This window comes from Azolla caroliniana, unplaced genomic scaffold (assembly GCF_043228905.1).
Source record: "Azolla caroliniana isolate FFs.n. ecotype wild unplaced genomic scaffold, voAzoCaro1.0.p SCAF_6, whole genome shotgun sequence".
Taxonomy (NCBI): Eukaryota; Viridiplantae; Streptophyta; class Polypodiopsida; order Salviniales; family Salviniaceae; genus Azolla; species Azolla caroliniana.
In genome coordinates this window covers 4,275,885-4,286,350 of record NW_028230441.1, presented here as the reverse complement: position 1 = coordinate 4,286,350, position 10,466 = coordinate 4,275,885, and the positions used below count along the sequence as shown (strand labels likewise).

At 36.8% G+C, this 10,466-nt stretch overlaps 1 protein-coding gene and 1 long non-coding RNA gene across 2 annotated transcripts; one reads left to right on the top strand and one right to left on the bottom strand.

Moving 5' to 3' along the window:
* Positions 1–268: 268 nt before the first annotated feature.
* Positions 269–588, top strand: LOC147862689 (uncharacterized). Its single transcript, XR_015529983.1, has 2 exons — positions 269–340; positions 417–588. It is a non-coding gene; the product is annotated as an uncharacterized LOC147862689 (long non-coding RNA).
* LOC147862688 (small ribosomal subunit protein uS19) lies at positions 434–3,500 on the bottom strand. Its single transcript, XM_087321734.1, has 5 exons — positions 3,360–3,500; positions 3,021–3,169; positions 2,535–2,592; positions 2,055–2,189; positions 434–696 (listed from the first exon to the last, which is right to left on the bottom strand). Exons 1-5 carry the CDS (start codon positions 3,360–3,362, stop codon positions 583–585), a joined length of 459 nt encoding a protein of 152 aa, XP_087177860.1. The 5' UTR covers positions 3,363–3,500; the 3' UTR covers positions 434–582.
* Between the last annotated feature and the right edge of the window lie 6,966 nt (positions 3,501–10,466).

The following is a 10,466-nucleotide window of genomic DNA, read 5'->3' as shown; positions in this document are numbered from 1 at the left end:
ACTTATCATTTGCTTAGTTAAATGTGGATTAAGATGAATGCTTTATGGGTGAGGCAACCACTTTCCTCTTCCCGTCTTCCACGCCACAAGCAACTTTTGAATGTATAGAGCATTCCACTATCCCTGATCATTTATTCTCTTGTCCCAATTTTGTTATTTTAATGCACCAAATTATTGATTAGATATCCAAGAAGGATGGTTTTGAGAAAACTCTTCCTGTGCACGTCAAATTTGCCATTGATCATGCTCTTTGCCATTAATTAAGGCCAGAGCCCTTTTGTTTCAAACAAAATGACCTTGGTAAATCACTAACAGTGATTTGGTAAACACGCAATCTCAGGTTTAGCTAGTCAGTCCTTTAAAAAAAATGACCTTTATAAATCACCAACAGTTGTTTGGTAAACACATGATCTCAGATTTAGCCAGTCAATCCTTGATAAACTTCAAAAACGTTATATTTTGGAATATCATTCATTAACAATAAGAGAAGGAACACAATGACGTAACTTTTACTTTGCCGGTTCAAACCATGCACGACCAAAAGCTCAGCAGTAATAGACAAAAATCTCAGTTCCTATCCATCTATTTCAAAGGAATGAACCGTGACGAGTGGGTAGCACCAATGCCAGGTCTTCCATGCTTCACTGGCTTGTAACTAATGGAAAACTCAGCCAAGTAGTGCCCAATCATCTCAGGCTGAAATGAAAACAAATACATTGGTAAGACACTCACACCCATCATTTATTAAGAATTAAATAAAAAACTTTGGTTCATTCAAACAAGAGTGCTAACAACGAATATCTGTGAATCATTAGAGGTGGGTTCAGGAAACACCACATCTCTGAACATCTGTTCAAAATTAAAATTAGGGAAGGAAACTATTTTTCTAGTAAAAATATTAAGGTGAGAAACTCTTAATTACTTTACTTCCTCAATTACCCATACATTTTCATTATTTCCTAGAATGTGCATACATTTCAAAATTTACCTAAATGTCAATACTGAATTGAAACGTAGCACTTTCCTGAGAAATCTTTTCTAAGAACAATTTTTCCAAACAAAATCTTTAGATAACACTAAATTACTTGTTTATTTCCTCAAACTTTGGAGGGACTTCAATATTTTCCATTTGTCAACCCCAGGAGATTCAGCACCACCTTTAGTGTTTGAAAGATTGTTTTCCATTTAAAATCACCATATTCGCAATTCACCTCTCTTTTCTTGTCTGACTAGTAAAAACTGAACTGAAGAGGAACACTAACCTTAATCTGTCTGTTTTCTGGATCAAATTCATCATTTTTTTGTCATTTCTCAAATACAACCATCACCATAACTACAATTGTCACCATAAATTTCGTGTACGTCTGTCTATCTCAATACACACATTACCTGAATAGAAACATCAAACCTCATCTGTCTCTATTCTGTATTTATATAAACACACACACCTTTATATAAACTTTTCCTTAGGTGATGTATGAAATCTTGTATTGTTTCTTTAATCTTTATACCAAACTGCCCACACAGTTATGAGTACATATTGAACAGCATAATGAATTTAAATTAGCTCAACTATTTCTCTTTCTCTGGTAAACTAGGCTACATGAGCATTGCATTGGAAGGAATAGCGCAAAGAATAACAAAAAGAAATTAAGATCCTTTCTCCAGTAAATTAGTGTACAAGAGCATTGCATTAGAAGTAAGACAGCTATAAATACATACATACATACATACATACATACATACATACATACATACATACATACATATATATATATATATATTATGCCTACATCAATAATCACCTAAATGCCTGCTTCTTAATCGTCCTTCCCTATTAGTTGTCAATTGTTTCTAGCTTATTACACATTGTCCATATTCTTATCTTCCAAATATCCCATGACTCAATTGTAACATCACAATTTCTGTCTGGTAAATATATGTATCCTAAATTCTTACAATTTCTGATTCCTTCATGCATGAATAGATTAATGAACAATTGTTCCATAATCCTGGATACCAGTCTTCGAAACAAAGAAGATGTACACAGTTACCTTGATTTCAACTTGGTTGAAAGTCTTTCCATTGTATACACCAATGATGCTGCCAATCATCTCAGGAACAATAATCATGTTTCTCAGGTGAGTTCGTACTGGTTCAGGTTTTTCTCCAGCAGGTGCCTCACGTTTCTATAATCATAAACAGCCAGCAATTTAGGCGAGTTTCAGAAATCCACTATCACGAACTAAAATGGCGGATACATCGAATTATCTAAACAAGAAAATATATCAACGAGTGCATGTTCAATGTATTATCAATCATTAGCTGGGAACCCTCAACAGCTAAAAACACACCTGCTCATTCTAATCTAAATTGATAAGAAAATCCAGGAATGCAACATTGAATGTATGATGCATTTTGTGGCCCTCTTACTAATCTTACCGAAACTGCTATAATGCTCGCACTGGTTGTAGAAATCCATAAATCTCAAAGTTTAAGATAGTAAGGTTACAATCCAAGGACTAATTACTTACTGCTTTCCTGAGCTTCTTGATCAAAGCCATTGGCTTTCTCTTCAATCCTCTTTGAAACCTGCAAAAGAAAATCAAACATTGGAAACAACAAAAAGATAGTTTTGACGAAAAAAAGATGGACTTCCAAAGAAATGAGAGACTTTGACAAGAAAATAATTTCTCTACACTATATCAATAAATGTGGTATATAACAATAAATCATACATATATACATCTTTACAAGAAAGAGAAGACATTTTACAAGAAACGATATACATATGTATATATAATTTCTCTACACTATAAGCATTGACACTAAAAATAATTATGTAGATTTCGGGAAACATGATCGACAGCATCAGAGAATCAATTCCCTGGACGCTCGTCAATGATGGAACATTCTTTTCTCCAAATTTCTATTACCACTATATAACAATGCTTAAAAGAAAAATGAACATTCGCAATTAGAGGAAACAAGAGGCAAAGATTAGGAAGATATAAACGAACCTTCTACGAGCACGAGCATGGAAAAGCTCGACGAGCTCTTCAGAGCTCATATCAAGCAATGCATCAAGATCAACCCCACGGAAAGAGAACTTCTTGAACGTCCTTTTCTTCGGCTGGACTCCTGACGCTGCTGTTTCATCGATATCTGCCTGCAAGAGAAAAAATCATAAAAGAGAATATTAAGAAGAAGTAACGGAAGCCTTGAAATGTGGGATCGTAGTAAGCGAGAGGAAACCGAAGGAAATGAACAGAGAATTGTGATAAAACAGGAAATAGAGGAATTCAAATGGAGAACCAGTAGAGAGAAGGAGAGAGAGAGAGAGAGAGAAGAGAGATCACCATAGCTATTCCGGAAGAAGGAGCGTTGGTCGATTCACAGTGATGGCGTCTTCTTCGTGATCGTGGAAGCGGCAGAGATTAGGGCTTTGAGGGATGGATGTCTGTCAATGGCCTTTTCTTTTTGTCCGGACGTCTTCTTTTTGTGTGGGCGTCCGTCCGCCCGCCCATCTCGACCCAACATACTACTCGCTAATAATAACAAACAAAGAGAAAGAAAAACCATAGTAATAGTAATCATAGTAGAGATGAGGAGACGTGTTCCTTCGTTCTCGAAAAGTACTTGATACACTAGTACCACGAAGCGAGCTTTTGGAATAGAATGGGTGGAAATCGGCCTTAGAGTATCGAGTTGCTATTGCATAGATTTGTTTCCTCGGCCATTATCTTACACAAGACGGGCTTGGGAAAAAATATTTTGTGTGTTAGAACCGTTATGACCTTTCTACGTAACTGATGGAAGGATATTTTGTTTTGAAAAAAAAATAAACACCAAATCTTGCATACATTTTATTAGAAGTAAATTCATGCAACAAAATACATAACTAAACAATGCTCAACTTCATTGTGATTCCTCCATATCAACCAACATGTTCCTGTTTTTATAGATTTGACAATTCAAATACACGACAACTCCATGAAGATGTATCAACTGAAGAAAAACAAGTATTTGGCGTTGATTTCAATGACATTGATTGGGATATTTATATAAAAAAGATACACATTCCGGGCTTAAGGCAACATGTATTGAGGGGGCACGGTTCCAAATTGTGAGCAACCTTAAAGAAAATGGGCTAGTAATTTTATTTATCTACATACAATTTCTATTTCGCCCTCACTGCATACAATTTTTTCACTCTCTAAGCTTGCCTCAATTGATACAATTCCATGACCAATTTCTATTTCACTCGCTAAACTTAATCAATTTGTTAATTTTCTATCTACATACACTAAGAGAAACGTTGATATATGATGAGTAGTTTGCATTTGACAATTGTTCTAATTCTAGCATGCCTTTAACCTTCCATAAAATAACTGGAGTCCGACACTTTTCCTCTCGTCAACACACTACATCACGACATCATTTTCGCAACATATACATACATATAAACACAGTCTCGATTCACCATACCCATATTGGGTCACACTTATGGGCCATTAGTGCTCAAGAGTGGGACTCCACAATTAGAAAATTTGGTTTTATATTTGCGTCTCAAACTTGAAATATTAATGCACGACAGCGGTGAGTCTAAAACAAAGTCGTGTAATGATCCAATCTACACTTTTATATTTGGCATTAGAATTTCATCAATCTAAGCCCTCCCTTTTATGTGTTGCTCTCCTTATTATGCTTTCAATCTTGATCAATCATTGGAAAACTAATTTTTTCACAATCATCTTGATTTGTTTCATTGGGTAGTAGTGTAAGGACAGAAGTCATCCATAGAACTCAATCGAATCATGTTGGGTGCCAATCTTGTCATTAAGTAAGCACTTGATTGAAATTAACGGAAAATAAGAAAAGGAACATCTTTAATGGTCATTATATAAGATTTAAATATCTCGTTAATTACCATAGATTTTAAAAAAATCTACATGAAAAAACCAATCAATGTAAATTATCTCACTATTTTACCATGGAAAACGTAACAACCTTCTACATGAAAAAACTTTCAATTCTAGATACAACATCGATGATGAAACCATTACAATGGAAGAGAATCTACATCCTCGGATGTTTGTGTAGATTTCAAATCCAAACTTATCAAAGAAAATGTGAGTGCTTTTACAAATATTGGATCTACAGAAAAGGAGAATAGAGAAAAACAAACATTACTATCAACATGGAGGAGTTAACCCTAATCTTCAATGGTTTAAAGAGATTTGTTGTTACTTACTAGTTAATGCCCAATTGGATGACGTATTATTCACAACAAATTACATTCCTTCACATTGGGTATCACTTAGAATGTGAATAGTTTCTTGTATGATGTAGCATGTCAAGAGTTTCATGTGTCCCATGTGTAATGTAAGTGGCATAAGTCACTAGAGAGAGAGAGAAAGGAAGGAAGGAAGACATATTAGCGTCTTCGAAGACCAAAATTGGCCCATGAGACAATTGGTTTACAACAAAATGGTATCAAGACGAGACTAAATACTAAGAGAGACAAGAGACAAGAGAATGAGAACAAGAACTCAACTTATGCTTCCGTAACTAGTGTTGTTCACCTTTATTAGAATCAAGGTGCATTTGAGTATTGATACAAGAAGGTGGAGGTATGCATGCAAGCTAGGAATATTCTAGAGAATGCATTCTCTAGAAGTTTCTAGAAAGTTCTAGTGTTCAACTTACAATGCATCAAAGTGAATTTTATATGATAATGCCCAAATGGATGTAGCTCAGTTGATAAGATTACCCAATGGAAACCAAGAGGTCATGGGTTCAACCCCTACATTCCACAGTGGCATAGGTATGTGACATTTTCCTCCATTTAAGGCTGCCTCCTAAGACCTACGATCGGCTTATGTGGGTACCATTGTTGAAAAACTGAAATGGCCTTCGGAGCATTTTGTTGAGCACCAAATATTTAAATTGTCGACGATGAAAGCGTAAGTCAAGGATTTGGTCAAACCTCATACTTCTCCCTTCTCGACAATTCCACAAAATTCGAGAAGGATGGTAGAGTTCAAGGAGGGAAACCTGGAAAACATTGTGAATCTTGAATGTTGGGGGAATCGTTAGCCGAAAGGGGAGTTGGTTTGATTCGCTCGATGATATAAAAGGGGCCAAGTTTTTTGTAGTCCAATTTAGCGTAGGGACGTGTGATGGCGATGTGGCGATGTAGCGCCAAATCATGCCGCCGACTACAAAGGTCGGTGTGGCCAAGCAATGACGGTCAACCTGATCCCCTTATATTGGATGCGAGCACTCGTCTCTACCGATGGATTGACAGAAATCGTAGGAATGGAAATGTTGAACGAAGGTTGGAACCCATAGTTTGCAAAGAATAGGAAAACCCTAGTTACAAGCATAGGGCAAGATTTGAACCCAATACCTCCATGTTAACAATTCCAAGCCTTACTATTATACTAACACATTATGAGTATAAAGTTATAGATTCTAGTTATACAAAAGTTGATCCCACGTAAATATTCTAGATAAACATGAAAGAAAAGTTATTCATACATAAAAACTTGAGTTAAGAGAAAAAGCATGATAAAGAAAGTTATTCATGTACATCTAGTGTGCATGAACACTTGAGTTAAAAAGAAAAAGTATGATAGAAAAGGCTAAGACATCTAGTGTGCATGAACACTCGTGTTAGGGAAAAAACATCATGTTTGCATGTAGTAGGAGATATTGAGTCTCTCCCATCACTATATAAAGGGGGGGGGGGGGGGGGAGGGGGGCAAATTGTAATGGGTTGTTGTCGATTTACGGACAATGGGGATATTGTGTGTTCGGACAAACAAGATATCGATAAAACAAGTAGATGCACATGAATCGAGCAAGGCATGGGATTGTATTGAAGTAGACCCAAAACAATGACTTACTTTCAAAGCAAAACCTCTTGATGGCATAATTGAATTGTAGGAGCATGGAGAAGTTGAGTAAAGAAAGCATCCAACGTCATGGCTCCTACTATAGCTGGACTTGGTCGCTTTCCTGTTGTCAAGAAACCCTCACAAGACGTTCATGGTGCAATTGGTGCTGAGGGCCCCACACCGGGCAGTGGCAGATGGCATGGCCGGGGAGCGACAGAGGCCATTGTCACATCGATGTTATCGTTGGGCATCAATTGATGGTTGGAACTGAGTGTGGTTGACCTCCACAGGGGTATGGGTCAACCTCCATCAAGGTATGAGTATCATTGGAGAATGGCAAATTTGGCATGGTTGGCGAAACTGATACGTATGACCTTGCAATTGGTGCATTTCGGGAGGAAGATTGAAACTCTCGACTCCCACTTTCCTCTTAACAAAGCTCAAAAAGTTGATTATCACACTGAACGGCTTGGGAGATTACCTGAGACAACGATGTGGGCTCTGTAAAGTTTAAGAGAAGAGTTTTGACATCATTTCAAAGGCCTTGACGAAAATCGTTGCATAAGGCTTGGTCATCCCAATTGACATTGCATGCAATCTGATGAAACTTTGAAGTGTAGACTATCTCTCCGAATGTGGCTTCAAGCTCATCAAGGAAGGTGGGGAAGTTTTCTAAGAGCGGGGATGAGGTCTCGGCCTATGGTGTAAACCACACATGCGTTGGTCTGGAGAGAAGGGTGCTGACAAGGCCGACCCGAAAAAATCGCTTGCATAATGTTGGGGGTTATAAGCGAATGATAAGCCAAATTTGATTGATGAAGTTGCAAACATGCACCCTCGTGCTATTGAATTTGGTTCAGTAGGTTGACGGTAGGTTCGAGGACATATGGATGGGGAAGGGGAAGTGGTTGGGCTAGGTGCCATTGGGGGGTGTGGCTCAGCGGGTGGTGGGTTTTTGGATGTGCCGGTTTGAAGCTCTTGTAATGATTCTTGAAGAATTTCATTTTTTAGTTGAAGTTGTTGCAAGGCTGCCATTACTTGGTTTAAGTTGTCAATGGAGTCGGACATGGTAGCAAGAAAGAGGAAGGTGAACAAACTGTCACGGGCGAGTAGAGTAGAGTGGAACCAAGACGAGACTAAATTCTAAGAGAGAGAAGAGACAAGGTGTAATTAAAGACACCTTCATAAACAATGCATGTGCATTTCCTAAGTAGATAATACTTTATTTTTTGTCAAAATAAGCAACATATTCATATAAAAGAACTAAATTCTTTCAATCAATTTCACCATTTTCCTAAAATCTTTAGCTTTATTATGAACTTAGGCCAACAATTTTGTCTATAATAGAAATAAACTCACAAAAATAGTACATAAAGCATAATCAAAGGATGAGCTCAAAGGATATTCTTGTGCAAGTTGTCTTATAGCTTTAATACATCGAGGATGGTAGACCACATAATAGTCATAAATTTATAGTTGAAACTAAATAAATCCACAAAGAGGTTGTGAATGGGATTAAGGATATGAACAAATTTGGAATCATGGGTAGGAACAAGGATACAAACAAGCACACGAAAATAATCGACAACATTAGTTGAAATAGGCATGATGTAGTGGGAATCAAAAGCATTGTAAAACCAAGGGTAGTTGAAACTAGAGCAAGACCAAAGACCAAAGGTATAATTTTCAGAAATAGAAAACATTTGAACTACCAATCAATATGAATATTGTGTAGCTTGTGCTAGGACTCGAAGCCAAGATCAATAAAGTGTGAGGATCACCAAGATTGAATGATATCTCACTAGAAGCTTCCCCATATCTCATGAATACATTTTGAGAACACAGTTGAGAATATCTCATGACCATGAATTGCTTTGATAGTTGTTGAATTTGGATTATTATTTGAGATTGTTTAGACTCATAATCGTCATGCATTTCATCAAGTTGAGAGGTAAATATAAGTAATATCTTGTAATTTTGGAGCCCCTCTCTCAAGTAACGACACTTGTGAGCATAGACCTAATTAGACTAACTAGTAACTTGGGGATGATATGTTAGATATTTCATCATAGCTTTCACAAATTGCACTATATATAAAGCATGTAAAAAGCGAGTGATAGTCTTCCTCTAGTAGCCCTTCCTTGCATACTTTACATGCCTTTATATTTGGATGCCATAATGCAACTTCAATACATAGAATGTGCGGTTCAGTGCGAATGAGTGTTAGGGCTAATATTCTAATTTCGTCCTTTTAGCATCTTCCCACTTCTTCCTTAGTGGTTCCATTAACCTTTCCTCGATGACTACATATTTCATAGCATCACTTGAACGCTCTAAGAGATCTTCCACACCCCATCTTTAGAATCATTTTTTTATGTTGATTGCCAACCACATGAGAGAATTTTGTTCTTGTGATTCCTTTGTAGCTTACAATCAAGATTCTAAGCAAGGTGTGGTAATGTGTGATCTCGCTTATTCTTGACTTTTGTAATGTATTTATATACTCTTTTGGCGCCTATATCCCAATAGATTGAACACCAATTTTCAAGAGAATAACCTGATAAGAGGTGGTGGATTTAACTCCGAATTGTCTCCTTAAAAACACCTTTAGGATATTCTCAATCTCATTCCATGTACTCAAGAGGGACAATGGCTCACCATACTTCTACTCCATAAAGCAAAACTTGAGTTACCATCTAACATTAGTTTCACTTCCCATCCATGAATATCACTATGGTTGCATCAATTTTCCAACATATAATAACTTTCCGACCAACGTGAAGTCTAGAATCAAAGCATCGGGTCGATTTATTTGTGTGTGTGTGTGTGTGGGGGGGGGGGGGGGGTACATCGATACCAAGATAATTAAAGCTTCACACAAATTGTACATGTGTCTCCCTTATATGTAAGCATAGGGTATCGAGTAGTAACAATTAGCAACGGTTTGGTTCGGTTTCAGAGGGTCCAAACCGAACCGTTAAATTTTTTTTAAACTTGAACCGAACTGAACCACGAAACCGTTAAACAATTTTCAAACCGTTAAACCATTAAACCGTAAAAACCGCAATTTCGTGGTTTGGTTTCGGTTTTCAGCATAGGTCAAAATTTTAATTTTTAAAATTTTTTTAAGATGTTCCTAAAATGTGATAATAAGGTCTAAAAATGAAAAGATTGTTTAAAAACAAATTTTAAATTTTTTTTAAAAAAATAATAAAAAATAAAAAACTATTTAAACCGTGGTTTCTGGCTGTTAAAACCGAACCGAACTGTTTTAAAACACCTAAACCTGAACCGAACCGAACAGAACCGTTGAAACCGTTAAGCCGCGGTTTCACACTGTTGCCGATTGTTATCGGGTAGATTGGATGGTTCACACTACCATCATTTTTATGTTATCCACATTTACAGGTAGTCCACTACTTTAGCAAAAGGCTTCTACACATTCCAAGTAAACGTTGCGTACCATCAACTTCATTCATATATGTACATATAAAAGCAATAAGATAACTTGGGCGCATAAGTTTTGGAGCATCTTGATTCATCTTCGCTTGCAAACCAACCCTA

Excerpts from the sequence above, each read along its gene's own strand:
- LOC147862688 (XM_087321734.1), bottom strand. Across the intron at positions 2,593-3,020 it reads CATGCTCGTGCTCGTAGAAG|GTTTCAAAGAGGATTGAAGA; the intron begins GTTCGTTTATAT and ends TTTCTTTTGCAG. Across the intron at positions 697-2,054 it reads TCAACCAAGTTGAAATCAAG|CCTGAGATGATTGGGCACTA; the intron begins GTAACTGTGTAC and ends TTTTCATTTCAG.